At 36.5% G+C, this 24147-nt stretch overlaps 1 protein-coding gene across 2 annotated transcripts in view; it reads left to right on the top strand.

Moving 5' to 3' along the window:
• ajap1 (adherens junctions associated protein 1) overlaps window positions 1–24147 on the top strand; it is a 79927-nt gene that overhangs the window by 34784 nt on the left and 20996 nt on the right. For both annotated transcript variants that reach the window (XM_089119659.1, XM_039680965.2), the window contains exon 2: window positions 19466–20196. In XM_089119659.1, coding sequence (XP_088975785.1) covers window positions 19466–20196 — 731 coding nt within the window. The remainder of the gene's footprint in view (window positions 1–19465; window positions 20197–24147) is intronic.

The raw sequence follows: 24147 nt of genomic DNA, 5'->3' as shown, positions 1-24147 counted from the left end.
CACAAATAAGTTTTTTTTTTTTTGTGCCATTCAGTGTAATTATTGGATTAAAATTTTAATCATTCTTCAGGTTGCCGTTTGGCGTTCACTGTAGTATTTGTTGGATCTGATCTGAGCATTGTCTTGGCATTTTGGATTTAATGGGAGTAAACAGAATGTAGAAATATGACATTTCACGATTCAGCCAAACAGTTGTCCTGGGGGAGATGCTAGTGGCATCAGTCCATTATTCATCCACTCAAGAGGAAAGAAAACCATTACATATATTACAATCAAATTATGTCATAATTTTCCACTAATCTGTTCTTGTGAATCTGCTAGTAGCAGAGGTGGCAGCTAGCTGTAATGGCTCACAGACTTCTATTCATTCATTATTCATCACTGGCCCTTGCTTGAATAATGTTTAATCTACTCACACTGAGTTTTTCAGTTTCACAGGTCACAGTTTTTTTTTTGTTTTGTTTTTTTACAATACCATTTTCAAACGTTTAACAGTTGTTTAATAATTATTTTATATGTGATTTATTTTATCATGCATTAGAACTGTATTCTAATGTTAAGTATAAGCAAATTCATCTCTTCAGTTTCGTGTCAATATATGGATTCCAACAAGCAGCGTCCTTTTTGTGTTATTACAACCGCTATCTGTGATGCATTTAAGAAAGAAACACGTCAAGACGAAGATGACAGGCCGCTGTAACAACTTGGCACTTTTGTCTTTTGAAAGAGAACTAACCGATAATTAGGATTATGACAATATCAACATCTCTCTCTCTCCTGCTTTGTTTTTGTTTTCATTTTCACGTGTAGGCCGTTAGCAATTGTGCAATTAGAGTCGGAGCTTTAGTGCTTAAAAGTGACATATGTAGTTTCTGCGACACTTGTGGAACCTTGCGGAATTTCAAAAATAAGTCAACCACCTTGCAAATGGCCCTTCCATGCGTCGCCTGAGCCTCAACTCAAATATCACAAACACAGCTCGTACGGGGGCTTGAGAAGGCATGTCTCATCAAATAAAGATAATTAAAGGTCCATCATATGAGGAATACTTTTAGCTGTGTTGCTATGTGTCACGAGTAAGTTAAGTAGGCAACACTGGCTATGTTTACATGCACACATTTTGTTTCAAATGAAATTCATTCATTCCGATAGATGAATCTGAACGGTGTTTACATGAGCGATAAATAAAGTGATTAGGCTGATGTGCGCGTTTGTCATAAGATTTACATCAGAATTGATTTTTTTTGACATGCAAATATACAGTTTCCCTCTGTATGTGCATACTATTTAAGTCCTTTTTAATATATAAAGTATTTAATACTATTGCTTCTTTTCTTTGTTTTAAAGAAATTACTTAATATATCTATTTTGCATCCTGATTAGGAGACGACATGGACAGTTATGGCGTGCTGCTTATATTATATCAAATTTTTATTATCAAAATATTATACATTTATCGATCAGTAAAAATGACCCTTCCCACACCCAAAATAAAGTGTCTGGATGAGAGTTTGAAGTGAGGACTGATGGACCGTTGTTTTACTCCACTTCACAGACAGAATTTTAGAATAACACTGTTATATAACAACAACTGCAGCTCATTCCGTGTGCTGTCATACGTCATAGGCATGTCATTACGCGATTTCTACATCATTGCACATGCGCAGTCCTTTCCGGTATCGGTTTTCAATGCGATCAAGTGTTTAGCCTACATGTGCTCTCGATCAGATTAGAAAAGGAATAAACCACCCTTTTTCAGTCCGACTGAGCCATCAATCCGATTACTAATGGATTATTTGGTGTGTCTCTAGAACATGAGCGTCTTGCTTATAGTAAATCCAACATATCTGCACCGGGAGTATTTTTTTGACATGGCGCACCATAAATATATTAGGCTGTTTGCTTTGATGTGTGCATTACCTGTTTAATCTTTATCTCGCATACTTCACCTTTAAGTCATGAGCCTTTAGTGCCCTTCTGGGTCCAGTTTTTTTTCTTCAGATGCTATTTATTTATTTATACCAAAAAGCTACTTTTGTTAAATAAATTTTAAATCTTTAATGCAAAAACTGAAACACACGCATAAATGTTTTCCTTACTGTTTTTTTTGCTAAATTTACACTAGGAGTGATATCTAATCTTTATATTAACTACATCCATATTTAAATTCTTTAGAAAACATTTTGTTTTATTGATGATGCAAACGATTAAGAAATTATTAAATTAAACAGACAGATTCAGTGAAAACAAATAAACTTACCTAACTAAAAATGATATTTGCTCTTTTTTAAGGCAAGGTAGCAGTCTTCTATTTTGTTTTTCATTTATATTTTTAAGATTTTAATTTTATATTCCTGGGATTTTTTTTTTTTCAGTTAACCCTGTAGTTTGATTAATTAAATAAGTGAAACATTTGTCCTCAATCTTTAAGTTTGTCTCAGGTCGATGTTTTTTTTGCCTGTGATAATCGTATGCGCCTGTTCCCCATAACACCACATCAGAGTGCGCAGACAGGGGAACTTTAGCTTACATGCTAATTACAAGTCTCAGATAGTTTAGAAATGTAATTGGACAGTGTAATTGCTAACTATGCGTGACAGCAATATGGACACCAGGGACACATAAACTGCCACAGAGAGTTCCTGAAGCTAACTGGATGTTTTACATACACTGTGACTTATTGAGGTCAAGCAGGGATCGTTTATTTAGCGTGACGAGGCATTAATGTGCTGAAATGCCATATATTATGTTAGTCCAAACATGAGCTTCTGTTGGTATAGGAGCTATCAGAAGAGATATAAATTAGTGTGCTCTGTGCACCAGTGAATCCTCTGAGTCCATATCAGCTGGTACGTAAAAAGTTGTTTGCGTAGCCATCCACTCTAAGAGACTTTGCTCACTGAGGGTATGGATCTACCAATAAAGCCATCCTTTCACATTTAATACATGACAAACAGAGGTAAATCTGGAAGGATCAATGCACTCTGCCATGGCTTGGATTGTGTGTGTGTGTGTGTAAATAGATTATAGGTAAAAAGATTTTGAAATTCCTCTTATACTCACCAAGCTGCATTTATTTGATTAAATACTGTAAAGCAAGTTTTTCTATTTGAATCTATTTTAAAATGTAATTTATTAATGTGTTGGCTAAAGCAAAATCTTCAGCTTCAGTACTCCAGTCTTCAGTATAATCACAATTATGCTGATTTGGTTTTCCATTATTATCAGTTTTTATTGGTGCTCAATTATTAATAATGGTTCTTATTATCAATGTTGAAAATCATTGTTTTGCTGCATGTGTTTATGGAAACTGATACATTTTGTTCTGGATTATTTGATGAAAAGCAAGAATAAAATATGATTTGTTTGTAACATGAATATCACTTTTGATCAATAAAATGCATCCTTATTAAATATATTAATTAAAAAAAAAATGATAATGATGAACCCCAAACTTTTTCATGGTACTATATCATGGTTTCCACAAAAATATTAAGCAACTGTTTTCAACATTGATATAATCATGATAATTGTCCTGAGCAGCAAATCAGCATATTATAATAATTTTCTGAAGGAGCATGTGAAATAATTCAGCTTTTCCACCACAGGAATAAATTACATTTTAAAATTTAAAACAATTATTTATACAGTTAAAATTATTTAAACACAGTATTACTGTTTTCTACTGTATTTTTTATCAAATAAATGCAGCCTTAATGAGCAGATTAGAGATTTCTTACTTGCTTTGGATTTTTTTTCCAACACCAGCATATTCAACAGTTTACTTATGCAACACAATAAATAAAAAATCCAGGATTTATAGGATATTGTTAATATATTATTATGAATAGTAGTACTTTACCATTACTGAAACTAAACACTTGGCTGAAACTCAATCAGAACTGGTAACTCAAAATGAATTCATTGAACTTGTGTTGAAGCTTATGATGTCTCTATGGAGATTTGATTGACATCAAATTTGATTGGACATGAACAGTAATGACAAAGTAGTATAACACTTGACAGATAGCAGTAGAGGAGTATGACAGAGAGGAAATAGATGACACTGCCCTAGATTCTGTCCAAGGAGCATGCTGAGTCATCTGATGGACACTTTTAAGGTAAAAATATCCAGCTTGGGGTCAGTTATGGAGTTACACTTGCTTTGATCCAGTGGTTACTGATATTCCGTTCTCAGATCTGTTAAAAGGTCCTAAATGTTTATGAATCTTGTCCGTTTGAAACTTAATGCCGAAGTTTGAGATCATGACCTTGAAATCAGACAGCATTTCAGATAAAATTCAGCTTCAGGGATGGTTTCAGACCCCCACGGCCCACGCCACACTGTCCCATATATGCCTTCAATGGAGCTTTCTGCTTAAATATGATTCCATCAAGCCGGCTTTATGCTTGGTTAACCAATTAATTTTCTACTGAAGACTTCAATATGAGGAAGATTTGAAAATCCTCACATGGGCATAACTAAATCTTTTCTCTCTAAGAAAAGAAGACTGTGGTATTCCTTGACAGAGCTCAGGCTACGTCCACATTAATCCGAATACATTTGAAAACGGCGTTTTTGTTTAAAAACGCTCTCCGTCCACACTAGCGTTTTCCGATGTTTCAGTGTGGATGAGAAACTTCTACACTCTAAAAAATGCTGGGTTGTTTTAACCCAACTTTGGGTCAAATATGAACTAACCCAGCCGTTGGGTTAAATTTTTACATTACGTTTTTAACCCAACATTTCGGGTTTGTCCATATTTGACCCAAAATTGGGTTAAAACAACCCAGCATTTTTTAGAGTGTAAATTCACCATACTGTGCATGCGTGAAAACTCACTGAGACGAAACAGATGAAAAAAATAAATAATAAAGTCATCGTGAAATTCTTCTACAGGATAATTTTATTTAGCAAAATATCTCACCATTACTGATGCGTTCAAGTCGCACTCAGTCACCATATGGTTGGTCTAAAATGCAACTGCTCTCCTGTATTGCTGCGGGACAGCAAATGTGAGTACATTTTCTGTCATCTTTGCAGTACTGTGATATGAAGAGTGTGCAAATTAGCATTTAACAACAGTGTAAAAGTGCATAGCCCATAACAGGCACTATACCGGTCAACACGAATATCTATTGGTACAACATGTATCACATGACTAAACTTACATCATTGTTTTCAAATACCACTGGCTTCGCAGTCCACACTACAATGAAAACGGCGTTTTCAAATTTATCTGCTTTGGAGAGCGTTTTCCAAAAGATACGTTTTCGTTGCCTTAAAACGCTGTCTCAGTCTGCACAGAAGGCCAAAACTGAGAGAAAAATATACGTTTTCAAACGAAAACGTATTATTGTGGACATGGCCTCGGTGTTTTGTTCCTGATTAGTAGTTGGCTGACGATTATTATTGTAATTTAATATTTATGACTGATCAGTCAGGTCAGGTGGTAATGGCGCAGTGGATAAGACACATGCCTTTGGTGTGAGAGACCTGGGTTCGAATCCACTGTGAGACACCAATGTGTCCCTGAGCAAGACACTTAACCCATAGTTGCTCCAGAGCAGTGCAACTTCTGACATACATATCAATTTTAAGTCGCTTTGGATAAAAGCGTCAGCTAAATGAATAAATGTAAATGTAAACATTTCATATATCCATCTTCATAAATAAATGACTTCAATGCTTTGATATTTGATGCATGTTTCAGCAGTATGCAAGTATGCAACATGATGTTACATTGTGCATCAGGGTTCCTTCTGTTTTTGGAATGCAAATCAGTTTTATTTACGCCCTTTTCCTGCAGTTATGCAATTCAGCATACTCAACATGAATCATTTATCTATCAGATTCTAGAATGCTACACAAAAATGCTTTAGATGCACTAGCATGAATTTAATGCGTTTTAACCCAAAAGTAATTTTAATAATATTAATATGATTTCATATTACCTAATTTACTTACCCAAATTTAACCTTTTTCACAAAAACCGGAAATACGTAATCGTTGTGGAAACGGACTTCCCGTCAACTGTTAACACATCAGAAAAACCTACTCTGGGAGGAGAAAATTGATCAGAGAGTCTTCAAAACTTCGAAAAAATGTAAACTTGTCATGGTCCAGTTGTTGATGACTTTGTAAAATGCTGTGGTGATGCTTGTCTGCAGCTGATGTATCTAAGACCAAAGATTGATTTTAGAACTGAAGCTCATTCTTCCCAATATACGTTCATTAAAGGTAAGAAGGTGGAGTGTGTGGAAAGTTATTAATATTTAGGGAGTATTATTTACAATAAACTACATTTTGATGTGAATACCAGAAAGAAGTCTGTCAGTTTTATTCAACAGTTATCCTGAATTTTTTGCAATGCTGTTGATAGAACGATCAAAGATGAAGAAAAATTATACAAATATTAATTTATTCCTTGTACACTCAGATTGTTAAATACTCAGAATGGTATTAATATTTTAAATTTATATGTAGCCCACTGTTGTGTGTTCTTATTTATCTTGTTTTATATGGTGTATATTTTATGTGCTTATTCCGCTGGATACAAATATCTTAATACAGTTGAACATGAACTAACGTTACTTCAAAATACACAAATCATAAAACATAAAAAATAAACAAACAATGACGGCTTATTAGTGAATGGTGACATGAGAAGTACAGAAGATCACAGGATCAATAACATCCCGCCAGATTGCCTGAATCCATTTCCGTCGAACTTCATCGACAGGGAACTGACGAGGGAAGGAATGAAAACGACAGGTATGGCTGCTTTTGGGAATAACAAAAAAGATCGGTATGCAACAACTCTCACTAGTTGCCTTCGGCGCTATCTGTTATGAATGGAGCGGAAGAAGATTACCACGACAATTGCGTATTTCCGGTCACAAATACGGAAGTTGTGAGAAAGGTCTATACAGTAAATATTTCATTCTCACTTGGCCAACAAAATAAAACCTTGAATTAGTTGAGCTAGTTCAAATCTTCATTATTCAATTATTAGATTATTTATTGAAAAAAAAAAATCTTACACATTCTTCTTCTGACACTAGGCATGCTCGTATTGTTTTGAATGGGGAAAAGTGCAATGCTCAATATGGCGGAATAAGTCCCTCCTCCTAAATAAGAGCCAATCGCTGATTGATAGTCATCGCGTAAAAAAAGCTCCGGTTCACACATGCGCATAAGCTTGATCCAGTCTGAAAAATGTCGTTTTCTGTCATGATCTGAGCATTTAGAAAGAAAATTTATGACACATTTTTGATGTGTGATTTCAAATATGAAATTAGATAATCTGATGTTTGCCCATTCAAAGAGAGGAGGTGCACTTGCATTCCTAAAAGGCATTTCAAAGATGAAATGGCTTGTCTCAAAGGGACCTTGTTCTGACCTCAATAAATAAGGCTTTAAGTGACAGCTAATATTAAGTCTCGATTTTGTTTCGGGGGCCTATAGAATGTTTTCATGCGTGGATGCTCAAAAAACACCTTGTTTTATGTTGTTGCAGCACCTCTCTTCCCAGTCTGTCAGAAACGCTCTGTTTAGTTCCTGTCTACATGATGGCCGCCTTTTCAAAAAGCTCAATGTGCTCTGATTGGTCAACTGGATCAGTGAGTTGTGATTGGTCAGCTCCTTTGAATGTGTTACGGAAATGTCCCATCCCTTAGATCCTTTTATATTCAAACAGCAACATTACACACTATAGAAAGTTAAAAAATGTAAACAAAAGCATAATAGGTCCTTTTTAGATATTCCTAAAGGCAGGTCAGAGCCAGAGAGTATTTTGGGTAACATAAAGAAAATGTGGGTGAATATTGTTCAGAATTTCTTTCTGAGTTGCATGCTCTCTCATCTCTGTGTAATTTATGGAATAATAAATTTTGTGGTATGCCGAGTCGTAAATTGCTTTGACCATCAAATCACGTTGTGGCATGAGGGCACACACACACATCCACATTCATCATCACAGCAGCGCTCTGGCTCCTCTACACTGATCTTCCTTTATGTTCAGTAAGGTCAGTAATCTCATCTCACAGATCTGCTTTGGGAAACTCTCTCTCTCTCATTCTCCTTCGCCGCCGCTTAATTAGTGTCTTGTCTTTACTCTTTACTGCTCCATATGTGTGTGGTGGGAGACTCGTGAAGTAGAATGGCAGGATTAATCTTGGCACATGCGGTGCAGAATAAAATGGAGTCCAGCCCTGCTCATAATTTGCCTTTTGTTCCTCTGGACAGGCGTTTTGCTCAGATGCTTGAGCCAGAACTGACCTTAAGGCTTTAAAATGCAGCAGCGTTGACCTCTCTCCTCTCTCCAACCGTTATTATTTTGGTCCACTCTGCCTTAAAGGTATAAACTCTTATTAAAGGCAGTGAAAAGAACAAGTCATTGTTTCTTATCTACTGCGAATCCTTCTTCTCGGCTATCTCTCACTTTTTTTTTCCACTCGGGAGCCATTTAAGAGCTTTTTGGAGTCTTGACCAGCATTTGATACCAAGAACCAAAACTCTTTAGTACAAGAAAAGACAAAAACTTTAAATATACAGTTGCCATTGAGGTAATTTTGTAAAATACACAACTATTCAAAAGTTTTTTTTGTTTTGTTTTTGATGTCTCTTATGTTCACCAATGCTGCATTCATTTGAGCAAAATACATTAGTAATTCAATATTGTGAAAAATCATTTAATCTTCTGGGGGGTCAACTGATACGCCGGCTCGTCCTGCTGGATTTTTTTTCTCATGACAGCGAAAACAACTCTTTTTGTCATACAGAAAGGAGTAATGCATCATTCAATGCATCACACTTTTATTTGTCTACATTCACATTAATGACAAAACTTGCGCTCTATTTGTAAAATTAAAAACAAAACAGGGTGCACTTTCTGCCTTCTCAATCTCTGTGAACTTCTTTTTGAAACACGTGACAAAAATGAACCGAAACCCAGCGAATACTTGCCACACAGACATGAGAGAGATAAATCTTAGGAAACTTGAAGCATCTACTTTCAATTTAGTAATTCATATCGAAAACAAATATTCTCTGTTTATGTAATCCATATGAAACCAACGAGAGGTACAGTTTCTCATTAATGTGACCACACGCTGCACAGGCTATTCACATGGCAATCGTCGTTAGTGTCGTGAACCACGCGTACACGTAAACGTACCTGTAAACGCCCCCATCACCTCCATAAACAATGCATCGAGCTTCATCATTCCTCTGCTTTTCAACAAGTTCAGAAAAAGATCTTCTGGTTCCCCTCTTCTAGTTGTATTTCATGCTCCCTCACGGCTTGCTGTTTGTCCAACCTTAGAAAAGCCTGTGGGCATCTCAGGGAGGTTACAGGTGAGGCCATGTGGAGGTGAGACGGCGCATTTCCCGTCTTGCTCCCACGCCCCGTGCTTGAGACAACCTCGTAGTGCAGCCGAGCTAAAAGCATAGATTATTAATAGAGCATGTATAGCCTGTGGTTTTAGGACCAGAATAAAACAACGTTGATGCTTGTCATTTAGAATTACACTGAGCCACTGAGCATTAAAGAGGCCTATTTTATAGACAGGTACTCAGTGATCCAGAGTAAGCGAGGGCGTGTGGGCTGTCCTTTCCGTTTTACTGATGAATCCACAGAAAACACATTTATTTCATTATTTTTATAGGTCTTTTTGCATCAAATTTGTCTTTTTTTGGAGAGGAGATTGTCGGTATTATTGCAGTCCAAGTGTAGGGGAGATATTAAAAAAAGAAAACTTTAAAGTCTCCTTCTATAATAAAAGAAGAGAGGGATAAAGCGAATGCACTGGAGGTCATCCGTTATCTGTTTTCCAACAGACTGCTTTTGAAAAAGGCAAATATCACTGTCAGATAAAGAGAAGAATGGTTGATGCTGTTGTCTCTCTGTTTCTTTCTTTCTGTCTATCTATCTCGCTATCTTTCTGGCTTTTCAGGCAGTTCAATCCAGTCAGATGAATAGGGATGTTTGATCACGAAGAGTTGCCCCCGGTGCAAGAAATGCATGAGGAGAGAGAGAGAGAGAGATGCAAAAGGACCCTCATGGAGCTATTCATGAGCTTGTTCTTCTAACGCAATGCAAATGAAAGGCTTCTTGTATCTGCTGAGTTCTATTTTAGGTGTGTGAAAAGCAGCATGGAGACTTGCTCAGGGAGATACTCACTATACAACCCAGGAAAGATGGGCTGAATGGACAGGAAGTGTGTGTGCGTGTGTGTTCTGGCACACATTTACAATATGCATGTGCTGCTGTGTATGTGTGTACAGTGCTGAGTGTTTGGAGGATCTCGTCATTTCAAGGCTCGACCAACATGCTCACTCACACTTATGCTTAAGCCACAAGCCATGATGCTTATCAGAAATCCCTAACACTGTATGAACACATGGATTAGGCCGCTGCTTATTTTTAAGTTTTCTTCTCGGCATCTTCAGTACTATATTGATATTAATAGGACTGGGCATTGGCACAAATTTCGGGTTGATTTAATTTAATTTACATATATATATATACCACTTCTATTGTTGATTGTTATCAAAATGTAAAGAGAGTTTCAACCAGAATAACAAAAAGCCATACTAGTTTTTATAGGAAGTTATATGAAGTGCCCTCAGCTGTTTCTTAAAGGTTGTGATGATCAAGTGGAGGTTTACCACTAACTCAGGAGGAGCAGAGAGGTTGAGGCTTCTAGAAAGTCTCATTGTGAAGCAACCACCAATCACAACCAATATACTGACAGTAAACAAACAAAAAACACAACAAATGAGCTTTCTCTCTACTTGCCCACCTATGCCTTGCCCTGACATTTTTTTTGCCAATGTTGTGCAGTTGTGACTGGCAGCCAGAAGCTGAGGTGCTGTCCAATGTGCTGAAGAGAGACCTGCTGCTCATTTGATTCGAGTCTCAGCTCCAGACAGCACCAGCTGTCTAACACGTCTCTGAAACAACTCAAGAAAATGTTGTTCAGTGTAATCCCGGTGCACTTTCTTGAGGCTTTTATGTCTTATTTCTGCAGATATGGCACTTTTTTTTTTTCCCGCTGATTCATAAATCTGTTTGGAGAAATAACGTCTTTACACTAAGTGCTCAGGCATGTCTTTGAAAAACTGGGAAGATAATCTCACTGATTTGCTGTACTACTTAAGACCTGTCAGCACATTAATGTGTGAAATATTTCCTACAGCGAGTAAACGGCAGGGCTTTGCAATGACGTCACATCTCCCCAATGAGAGAGCAGGGATTTGTCCTTTTCCTTGGCTAAGCCTCATTACACACACTCACATACGCAGACACCCCTGTCATGTCTTTCCAGTCTGCTTCTGTTCTGACGCTTCTATATTCGTATAATTACTAAGAGGTACTTTCTGAACAGCTTTCAACTGGTCATTTCTAAGCCAGACAAATAAGCACTGCTGTCCAGCTCAATACAGTATATACACTGTGGCTTTTTATATTTTTAAAAGAGATGTTTGTGTATGTGTTCTATTGATCATGGTAACAGTAATTTATCAAAAAATGGAGGCTTGGAAACACTGTGTGTTTGCCTACATTAATACATATAATACTAGTAATACCTACTTTAATGCTAATAATAATTTTTAAAATATTTAATTTACTTTTTTATAGAAAGGTAGCATTTAGTTTTTGCAGCAGCATTTATTTTTTGCTGTGGTTTCAAGCTAATGTTTAGAGAATCTGTAAAGTGACATTGGCATTGATTGCTTGGCATACTAAAATTGTATTACCGTTACAAGCCTTAAGACTTCTCTCTCTCTCTTTCTCTCAGAGGCATTGTATTTGTGCACGTGTGTGTGTGTATATGTGTGTTGAGAGGGTGTATGTGTGAAGTGGGAGTCATGTTCTGTCATCATTGTGTCAGGGATATGAAATGTCAGTGCAAGGCTGTTGGAGATATCTCCCCCACAGTCACAACACAAACACTCACACAGCTGAGCTCTCCAGTGGTTCACACACACACACACGCACACAGATCAGAGCATGTGAAACCGTCATTTATATCCCAGTAGTCCAGCAGGAAGCATATTCTGATGCGGCGCTACCTATACGCTCTTGTGCTAATGGGCCAGTGTGAGGGCAACAGCTGCCTATTCATTACTGCCAGTCTATAAATATGTAACATAAACCATATATGAAAGACAAGTGCAATTGTGTTCATAGATGATATGTTTTTGCAGTGCTGTCTAATTGGTATTCACGTTAACTTTGTTGTGCATTTGAATTGAGCAACATTCTCAGCTTATATTTCCTGCTTGTTGAGGTTTGATTTATAATTATGTTTACATCCACCTATTTTTTATGCACATTTTGCTATAGCACATAAAAATGTTGGAAAGAATCACAAAAAAAAGCACATAAAAAGTGCCATTTTTCAATGCCTGAGCAAAGTCTGTTGTCAAAGTGGTTTGGTATAATTACCTTGGAGAACTTCTACACGATTGTTTGTGTTTCCAAACAGCAGGCATCCTCTTCAGAAAGCAAGATAACTTATTGCATTTCGTCTGCGTGCACTAAGGGGCGAGTAAAATATTATATACGAAATTGCTATACAGTGACTTCTTCTATACTGCAGCAACTTCCATTTTTCTTAGTGATATTTAGCGTCAGTTTATCAGAAGTGACATTTTGTTCTCTTTGGCTCACTGGATGGAAACGGTGCTTTATTTACAAATGTTTTATGCAATATAACAATTTTGCGAAATTTGCAACTTTGGATGGAAACATAGCAATTGAAGTTGGCAATGAAATGTAAGTTGTGGTAGTCTTTTCTTCCCTATATTGACTTATATCTGAGTTAAACGGCTAACAAATGTAGGCCAGGACTTGATTTTGTCCATCGGGAATTGATTGGATCATTGGATGTTTCTTGGATCATTGTTTTTTGCTATTGCTGCGTTCTCTTGTGAGAGACGGGTTGTTGTTACAATTGAAAGGGAAGGTATTTTGATTAAAGATTATGAGAGCACAACTATTCCATAAAAAACAAGAATTATCCATTTTGTGAATTTCATCTATACATCTACCAAAATGAGAGGTATTTTTCTAACACCATCATACAAAAATGCATGTGTACACTAGGGATGCAAACGGTAAATCGATTATCGATTGTCGACAAGAATTTACTCGATTGAATTAGATTAATTGTCGGCTAATTGAACATTGCGAACGTGACAGGATGTTCTCACATGAGAGAGCCGACACAAACTTGAGGCGGCAAAAAAGAAACCAAACATGAAGCGGAGTGCATCGATATTGACTACCAGCTATACAGCATGCTAACCTCGAAAATCCAGCTGTATTCTAACAATAACTTAGCTCATACCTGTCACTCCCATTTTCCCGGGTTTCTCACGGTTTTTAGACCTATCTCCCTCCCGGTTTGTTATTTTTTCCCGGGAAACTAGTCTAACTGTCATTCACACTTTCATACATGATGTATTCACTTCACATTGACAGCAAAAGGGGTGTTCGAGGCGCACGGCACATAATTATTTTTATGTATTTTAATTTTAACTACATAAATGACATTATTCTGTGACGTATCCAAACGGTTACAATAAAACATCAATTGAGCAATATAACATGCATTTTTATTCAGTATATAAGCAATATTTAGGTTTTTATGTTAAATTGATACCGTGAGAAAATTACGTTCTCTGGAAAATAGGCGCTTCTCAGTTAATCGTTAATCGATCGATAAGATTGATCAACTAATGATTAATGAATTAATCAATAATTTGGATCCCTAATGTGTACACTTAACATACAAATAGCTATGATAACTAGTCTGCTCACTCTTTTTTAATAAGTAAAACAGCAGGGGGCAAATATTCATGCACTGCACTCCATACATTCTTTTAAATACAGACTATAAGAACTGATTTAGATTTTCATTATGTGTCATTGGAAGTAAATATCAGTCCATTTGATGCTTTCAGATTACCCTGGGTTATCTTATAAAATGATTAGTAATATTTGTAAATACAGATAATTCTACCTGTTCAATTACATTTCTGTTATTTTTACTCTGCTTACTATAAACCAACTGACTGATCCAAGGATTCATTCGGCTGTATGAGGATCAGACTGACTCACATTTAAGCTGCCTTGCTTATCCAAAATACAGGCATGGAATCCATATTTATTTGCAACACTTCTCTGAAGTGTAATTTAGCTGAAAAATCGGACCATGAGTCATATGTCAGTGAGCATTTGGCTTGCCATCAGAAACCATTCAAGTCTGGTTTCTCAAGTTGCGTTTTTTTGTGTCTGGAGAGAGTATGTGTGATGATTCGTAATGGAACAAATGAGTTCACAGCACTTGATTGTCTAGTGTGAAGACATTCACTCATCGGATCTGAGTAACTGGTACTGGATGTTCCTGTATTTTCCACTGGCCATACCATATGCTTATACCAAACGTCTGATCTCATTAATAATAACCTGGGACAGTGCTTACCATAATCCCTCTGGATATGGAAGGCTTTGCATGTGTATGTTTTTGATATTCCATTTTTTAAAACATGTGGTCTCACGTTGACAATTTGAGATTAAAAATTTCATTTAGACCTGGAAAAGAAATAGAAAGTTTGAGGATTTCGAGCATTTTTATAACACTTTATTTTACAGTGTGCCTGTCACACATCTTACATGTACTTACTTACTAGTAATAACAATAAATTATGCATAATTACAAGCAACTAAGCCTAAACCGAACCTAAACTGGTTGTTTTTCATTCATTTAAAGGAGAGGCATTGTGAGTTGCTGAACTTGATGGTGTTTTTCTCTCCATATATGATCTGTTCTTCCCTTTTGTAAACATAAGAGAACCACAATGAAAATTAGGCTTTTTACTTTTTTTGACTGGGTATATTATCCACAACAATTTTTGAAAAGTATGAACTTTCTTTGTACAATATTACTCAGTTTTTATTTATAAAACTAACTACCCAGTAACAAGGACACCTTAAATAAAGAGTAACCCATTTTTAAATAAATAAATGTTGCGATGTAAAAGGAATGAAGATATATTTAAGATTTCTTGGTTGTCAGATTTGTGGCATTGATCATATATGAATCACTGATGTTCAGATGTTCTTAATTCCATTGAAGGCCAAGATGCTCTTTGAATCTTTTCAAATCATACCGGAGAACATGATCAGGTTTTACACAAACTTCATGCAGATTGAGTGCTACTGTCATTACAGCAACGGTACATAAGGAATCTGCCAACCTTGTGCTATTATGTTTTACTTAAATAGCTGTCAGTATTATTTGCTGGTTGTAAAAGTACTGTGTGATGTGTTAGTCATGGCGGGGGTTTGACATCTAGTCCCGAGAGGGGCAGTAAATGACTGTCTATAAGAGGGAGCCATATAAGACCGGTTCCACCCTGCAACGCTAAAACTGACTGAGCAACACAATGAATCCACATGTTAATGTAGAGAAGAACAGAGAAATGTGGGAGAGGAAGGGATGATGAGAGGGAAAGTTCAAGTCGTCAAAAAAGTGTTCTCTCTTCTCTGTGTAATGGTTAACCCTTTTTATTGTATCATTCCCCATCATTTGGTGCATTATTCTGAGTTCTAGGAACAATTGCTTTTGAAGTTCCAGATTGTGTTATGAATCAGTGAAACCAGACAACATGAAGAGGAGGAGGAGCCAGGCCAATTATTAAAATTTGAATTGAAGAAATTGCAATGATCAACAAATGCTGGATGAATGGGTTAGAAACATGATATTGGATAACACTGGACTTCACTACAATAGAACCAAAACTGTAAGTCAATCAATAAATCAATAAATCAAATGAATCTTGGTTTAACACTGCAAAATAATAATAATAATATAATCTTTTTTTGATCAGTATCTTTTATTAAGACTTTTATTAATTCTGAAAAAGTCTCTTGCATGAAGTTTGGTAAGAAAGCTTATTACAGTGAGTTTATATCACGCAATTCTGAGAAAAAAAGTTCACTATTCTGAGATAAAATTTCAAAAATAAACTAATTGTTTATATCACAAGTCTGTGTTAAAAAGTCAGAATTGGGAGTTTATATCACGCAATCCTTTGCGGAAACAAGCTTTCATAGTCTTTCTTAGGCGTAGTGTTTCTTACACTGGCTAATTATTAAAGAAATCACTTAATTATGTTTAATTTATGCATAACAACTATTTGCAGTGTATATACTATATAACGAATATGCAGCATATTCTCTGAAAATCTCTATATCTCACAATTTTGCTTCTCATTAAATTGATCGGTTTTACGATGTTTAGATAATGTTACTAGAAAAGAAGTCAAAAAAGTTTCTTTTTGGCATTGAATTTGTTTTTAGCCTGATTCGGTCTGAAATATTGCATTTCTCATATTATTTTGGCAGGTTTTATTGGTGATTTGTTAAATGCTATTGAGATATAAACACTTGGCATTAGTTTTGGAGATTTCAGGCTTTCCACAGAGCTGGAGTCTGTTTTGCATATCTGACTGGAAGCAGCTGTCTCGGGTGTTACAAAGATGGTCTAAAAGGACTTTGGTCAAACTCATGATCAGCTTAGTCAGTGTTTTGAATGTTATTCCCTTTAACAGAGTGAGATTTCAAAGAAGATGGTCTTTTAATCTTTCAGGCTTTTTCAGATCTCTTCCATTTAACTTTTTAGGAACTCCCAAGCTATTAAACTTGCTTGTGTCAGGAAATGTGTTGTTTTAGCACTTTCATTTATTAAGTAAATTATATATTTCCTCCCCATTATCATGAATATGGATGAGAAAAGAAATTATATATTCCCAGTGAATCTATATTTGTGCTGCTGTTAAATCTAAGCAACTAAGCACAAATCGTATGCACACTTGCAAACATAGGGAACATTAACCTAATGAATATTCAAAATTCTTCTTTATTCATCTATCTTATTCATAGTCGTAGTTTTAGTTCATTGTATTGCATTTTTTTCTTTTGTTATCAGCAAAACTGCTCAGAATGCAAGTTTGGTGTGTAAATAAAACAAAGTACTGTAATTCACCAGTTGGCTGGTAATTTTATTAAGAACCTTTACATTACTTGGGTTCAGCTTAATGCAATTAAATCAGTTGTTGGGGAACAAGTTGTAGTTAAAGCAAACCACATATCTTCATATGAATATTCATATGAATGGCAAGTAATGGGAAGAGGTTTCCCCATGTCGTCTTGATTGGTCAGTGTGGCAAAAAGCACATTTTGGATCCTGAATGTGCGTTTGTAGTCTGGAAATTCACATTGGGTACTTGGAAAGTCGAAATAAAAACAAGGCCTTTGCTTTGTGGCTGACGTGATGAATAACAATGGAGAATCTAAATGGGTTGCACAATGCTAAACTGACCCGAATCGTAGCTGATGCGTTATAAGTAAAGAGCAGGGAGGTGTTTGTTCATAAAAAAATATCCTCAGTGTTTCTCACTCTAATTCACACCCTGTCTTGTGTGTTACCCTTAATTTGGCCCTCATTAATATCACAGCAGCCTCCTTGAATTCACAATGTAGCCACCCAATTGCATCAACCAGCGGACGGGTGATCATTAATAGCACAACATTGGTTCTGTTATGTCTCCTTTAGTAAATACAATGATGTTCCTGACAGGAATTACATTTTAATGGAACACATTAGCACTGGGAGTGTGAGTCAGGCCCCTCGGGGGCGAGCCCAATGGGATTGAAGGACCTTATTAGAGGGGTAAAATCTCGGTTGAGTGGCCAACCCAAGGTTCTGACCCAGTTCAGTCAGACCAGATACCACAAGTACCTCTTTTTTTTCTGAATAGCTACAGAGAAAAATGTAAAGAGAGGCTAGAAGAGGGAAAATGGAGAGCAAGGGCCCTCTCATAGTGTGCTTGAAGAATCCATCCTTATCATGAACAGATGAAGCAGCATGCCAAGCATACTCTTAAGGGCAGGTAAATGAAAGAGTTCTTTAGATAAAGGGGAATTTATTCCTCTTTTGAATACTAAAATACTCTTTTAGTCATTTTCAGATATTTGATTTTCAAATATTACACTTTATGTTTTAGACTTGTTGGTTCAGACAGACTGATTCACCAATAGGTCAGATAACTCAATAGAAATCCATCACCTCTGAACTCAAATCAACAGCAAAATCCATTAATAGTAGGCCTAGGTGTGGGGTCTTTAATCCCTCTAAATTAGCCTTTGACCATGACCAATAGTGGAAGGACAGGAGAGATTACAGGAATGCCTTGATTAAGTCTCTTTCTGTTTGGATCAATATAGACTCTTGGATTCTAGACAAGGTGAGGGTATGGCAGCTCACTCCAATGTGTTTGAGGTTCTGGAATTAAAAACCAAACAAACAGCACCCTTCAAGTAGAAGTCCAGCTAAAACAAATCATAGAGGTAGAATCGCAGTGACATTTTATGGTTTGAAGAGTGTTGTTTTTTGAAGTGGTTTCAGGGATCCTCAAGGGACCACAAGGGGGTGCAAGCGTGTCCATGATAATATTGAGAGAAATTGTGCAAAATGCTTTTTAATGGCTCTCACAACAATGAAATGTGATATTATTATTATTTATTTATTTATTTTTACAACCAGCAATTTGATCATATTACTAGTTCATTCTGCTTTTAAAAGACTTAAAATCATGAGATTAATTGCTGCTTTTTTATTCAACTTGACAGCATTTATGAACAAAATATTTGGATATAGTTTGTGGGGAAATTATATAAATATATAATAGAATTAATTGTATTTTTTAATTTGTTCTTTTTTATCTCAATATAATATAAATGGGGTTTCATACATTTATTTTTATACATTTTATATGTTTATATTTAATAAGTTTGTAGCTCATCATTAAGATCACTGACAGACACTAATTTTAGGAGATTCTGAAATATATCAGACATTTAGCACACTTTTAGCCAAAGCAAAATACCATACATTCAAGCAATACATTTTTTTCGAAATGTTTAAACCCATGACCTTGATGTTGCCAGTGCCATGAGACCAATTCAGCTACAAGAAAATTTGTTTACGAAGCCAAGTAATTGAAGAGTGTGAGGGTTAATACTTTGTAAGTAAATGTCTTTGAAAACAACATTGAAGTCTGCTTTTAGCATCTAGCTGTTAAAGGACAATCACACATCTAATTAATATTGGAGTTCAATTTATGAAAACTTAGTGAGTCACCGAGCAGAACGAAGCCTAGAGCAAAAATCACTAGACTGGAAAATGGTGTTGGAAATAAGGACATTACAAAGAGTGCCGTAAAGCCCAATCTACTGTAGTCAGTCCTAAGATCCAATAAGAGACTCTTTAAAGTAAAGAAGTTGTGTAAATTGTGTCAAGCATGCAAACTCTTTCTGTGATGCAGAAATCACGCACTTTGAGATTAAACAATGTGGCTGATTTCGCTCTCCTTTTTTCTGCTCTTCAGTTCCATGGTTGCCTGGAGACCTGGAGGAATGCTGGGATGTAGAATGTGGATCCTCTTCATCCTTGTACATTTCACAATGGATCTGTCTCTTTGTACACCAGCGGGCCAAGGGCTTACACTCAAACTACTGCCCAGATCAGTGCCCCGCCGGCAGCCGCACCCTCTGCCCACCCGGGACACGCTCAACGGCCAGCAGTTGAGGACTCTGGGTGTCTTGCTTCATGGTGTTCCCCCTCCCTTGCCATCACTGGGTAACCACGGGGAGCTAGGGGGCACCAAACTGTGGGGGCGGAAAAATCGCCGGTCTCTCCAAAAACGACAACTTTGTTTGGAGTGTAAATGGACCCACTCTGACAAAGGGAAGTTGGTTGCACAACCGGAGGGGAGTAAATCTGATTTAAATCTGCATTTGTCTCGCTCACGGAGGCAGCTGAAAGGGGACGGCTATGACTCCCTGGAAGGGAGGACCACAACAGTGGCAGGATTTATTGACTGGGGCCCTACAGGGGCTGACGAGGTGATTGAGGAGGAGGCGAAAGTGACCCCGAACACCACTGTCACCTCTTTAGCCCCCTCCACCACCACAGTTACCATAACTAGCACTACCACACGGAGCCCCCAAAGGACGTATGCGGTGATTACAACCGTGCATCCTAAGAGGCACAGCACCACACAGCCAAGCAACTCCAGAGTGACTGCCAAACCACCGAAACCTTTTGGGGACACACCAGGTAGGACATAAATCTGAATGGCAACTGTTATACTTTCTTTCTTTTTTTCATGCAGCTTTTGTTTCTAATCAGTGTAAGATATTAAATCAGCTTTTGGTGAAACAGAGGCGGTTAAAGGTCATTCATGAACATGGCACAGAGGTTCTTGGATCACATACCATAATGCAGTTCATCAAAAACACTGTGTGGGTTCTTTGAAAAACTGCGGGTGGAAAATACTCACGAAGCTGTAATTGGCACACAACTGCCTGGTTATTTACAGCAAAGAAGGTGGTTGAATTGACGAAGGGCCAAGAGTGTGCAGCTCGCTAGCTTTTTTTGGTGAAAATATTGGCTTAAAATTTTAATTTGGTGTGAAACACCTCAGCTGCTGTATAATTATGGAAAATAAGCAAATAGGGAAAAATAACACAATGTACTGGACCTGGTGTTGTAATTTGGTCATTTTGGTTATTAAAGGTTCTCAAAGCGATCCTGGGTGTTGACGTTCGAATACTTTCAAACAAATCGGAGCTAGACCCTCCCTCCTCCGCATCTCATCTCCTCCCCCTCCCTTCCGTACTTCCTGAAATAATTGTGAACGTGCATAGTTCTAGCTAATTATATCCTTGTGTGGGTTTGGCGAACATAAGCGTCAATTTAGAAGAAAAAAAACAATTTAACGTTACCCACCTGTCAAGCAAAAACAGAGCAACCTGACGTCGGACTGGAAGCCCTTCTGCCGCCGGAGTTCTCGCCATCGTTCAAAAGCTTTGCTACCGATGTAAATTCGAAACTTCGCACGTTCTTTATGCGACTCCTTCTTCTTTTTAATTTGTTCTTCAGAACGACGTCTCTTTGGTCGTGTGTCGGTAATTTTTCAAACTTCCCTCTGATGCTTCGCTGCTCTCCTTCACACACACACACACCCTTCATGTGCACGCGCACTAACCCCCCAGACCCACCCTCAAATACTTCTTGCCAGTGATTGGCTGGAACACTGTTTGTTAGGTTTCGTGGTCCGGGTAAGACATGATTGTTTTTGTTGCTGTTTGTGGAGCCTGTGGTGTCTACAGAGACCGCGTTTTTTTACAGTGTGTTTAGGGGACAGGCAGCTAGCCGATAGTGAGGAGACGTTTGATGTATGTGACAAAAAATGTTTTGGCCCAGCATCGCTTATAGAACCTTTAAGGCTAATGGGAATGTGGTGTCTGCGGTGTGGTGTTTTTTTTATGTGAATGTTTTTGAATGTGTTTTTTGAATGCGTCTGAATGTAAATTGAGATTAAATATAAAATGAATTGGCCACTCATAGCATGAAGAATCGGAATAACAGGAAAAGGAACTGGTGATGACATTATAAAAATACAGTGTTCTTCCTTGCTGATCTATAAAATGAAAGTTTTGTTCAGTGATTTTTTTTTTTACACACACACACAACATCTAACTTAGTATATTTTTTTGTATTTTAAAATATAAATCATTATATGTAATATTTAAATTATATTTAAATTATATATTTTCTATAAATATATACACTACCATTTTATGTTTTTTAAAAAGATGTCTCTTATGCTTGTCAAGTCTGCATTTCTTTAATTAAAATCATAGAAAGCTGAATTTTCCGCATCATCATTTTCATTGTACTGTTAAATTTGATGATTAGTTCAAATATTTTAATAGTTAAAGTTCAAAAAACAGCATTTATTTGAAAAATATTTTTTGTATCAATGTAAAAGTCTGCCACTTTTGATCAATTTTCTGAAGAAAAAAAAAAAGTATTTTTTTTTTATAAATGTTGCCTTTTTAGTGTTTGACTGGGCAGATGCAGGGGCAGCAACAGGGTTTTAATGCTTTTCTACACTTAGCATTTCTCCATTGCATAGAGTACATATCATGTCCTTGGCATTACATGTAGCCTACATATGTTAACCTCAGTATGTGTCAGCTGTATTTGTGTATGCTGGGGAGATTATTCTAGTCTCTGTCCTAGAAAGATGATGATTGGCATTAGCTCTCATGTATGCCATTAGGCAGCAATCTATCCTGTCTATTTGGTATTGCACAGTATTAAGCTAGTCATCCATTCAATGCAAAGTCCTCTGGGTAGATTGACTATTGTGTTCCATAAATCTGTGCAAAAGGGGGAAATGTCTTGACACTTTCTACAAATTGTCTTGACTCTAGCTGTGTATGCCGTGCGTTGAGATCTGTTATAGCTCGCAAAGTGGGCAAAAGTTTAATGCACTATTAAGTTTACACAAGAGCGTGTATCCGTGGCTGACATAATAAAAGACAGTAGCATGACACCCCGTCGATGATTTGCTGAAAAAGATGTTTTAATCCCTTAATTCTACACTACTGTGAAGTTATTAATCTTCACACAAGTTTAGCACTTTAGCATGCCATAGATTATATTAGCTGCAAAGGATATTAACAATAAAGACTCCCATAAAATTAGATTCATAGTGAGTAATATACAAGCGAGAATAGTTTTACGACACCCCTGAATGGAAACTTACATACATCCATGCATGTCGAATCATATTTCAGCACAAAGGTCAAACTCCAATCAAATGTCAAGGCCTCATTAACCATAGGAATGATTAGCAAAATGAAGTCAATCTGGAGTGATGACAGCAGTGTCATTACATCTAAAGGCCAGTGCAAGGATTCTCTTAATCTCTAAAGTGCTGTTCCAATAATCCTCTCTGCCTTTCTTCTTCTTCATTTTGTCTGATCTTTATAAACGCTAGGTAAAATATCAATTGCACCTGACAGTTCACAACCACCAGTCTAAAACACTTATGAGGACATTGTAGGATCATTTCAAAATGTCTCATAAATTGAATTCTATTCACATTTATTTGTATAGCGCTTTTCACAATATAAATCGTTTCAAAGCAGCTTTACAGAAAAAGCATTTACAGAGTCTATGTGTAATAAAATGAATAAAAAAAGCTTTTATCCCACTATGATACAAGTGTGTAATTAGTGGCATAAAATGGAAGTACAATGTGTATTTACCATATATAATGTTTATTTAAAAAGCCTGACTGGCCTGGACATAATGTAACAATGGGAGAGTATTTGAAACTTGTTAATTATTTGAGTTTTTGTTGCGTTATTTAGTTATTATGAATTATTTTTTGCTGGCCTGATTGCTGATTCTCTATCTGATCAGTGCTATTAGTAGTAGGCTATTACTGTATCATATCATGTTTGTGACTGTGTATTGCAAACGTAAAACATTTGGTTTTCTAGAGTGTGAATATTTTTGTTGCAAATTCTGCTGATTTAAACATTAGGCTGGCTATCATAAGCTAAAATAGTATTTATTTAGGATCAAAAAAATATATATATTAAATAAAATACATTTGTATTTTTGGTAAAGATGTTAAATGTAAAAAATAAATATGTATAAATATAAATGTAAAAAAAAATAATGACAAAAACATATGGCTGAAAATAAAAGTTATTTCTTTTGTGGTGAAAATGTTGACACGACAAGTTAAAATCTCAACTTCTGGGCAGACCAGCAGAAAAAAAAAATAGCTATTGTACCAGTGTTGCTGTAACATACAGACAGTTACCTTATATAAATATTTTACCTGATATAAATTATTTATATAAAAAGTCAATGAAAATTATGCTGGCTATTTTGTACTTTGTGGGTACTCCAAGGTAGTGGCTCACGTTCGAGAAAGGTCACAATTTGTGCTGCAAGCAGTTTAATCTAATATTTGCAACTAAATTAATTTCACTGGTTTTTTTTTTTTTTTTTACATTTTTATGCTCCTGTGTTTAGAAGCATGTGTAAAGGGTACAATACAGCAGTGTTTTTGCATATGTTAATCATCTGGTGAATAGGCAGAATAGTTAATAGCAATAGTTAATTGCAGTTTTAATACAACTGAGGCGTGAACATTGAATAATTTGTTTGCTGCAAACAGTCCATAGCTCTTTTTTAAGT

This window comes from Pimephales promelas, chromosome 14, assembly GCF_988280905.1.
Source record: "Pimephales promelas chromosome 14, fPimPro1.hap1.1, whole genome shotgun sequence".
Lineage (NCBI taxonomy): Eukaryota > Metazoa > Chordata > Actinopteri > Cypriniformes > Leuciscidae > Pimephales > Pimephales promelas.
The sequence above is the reverse complement of the archived record's forward strand: the minus strand, read 5'-3'. Positions and strand labels throughout refer to the sequence as shown.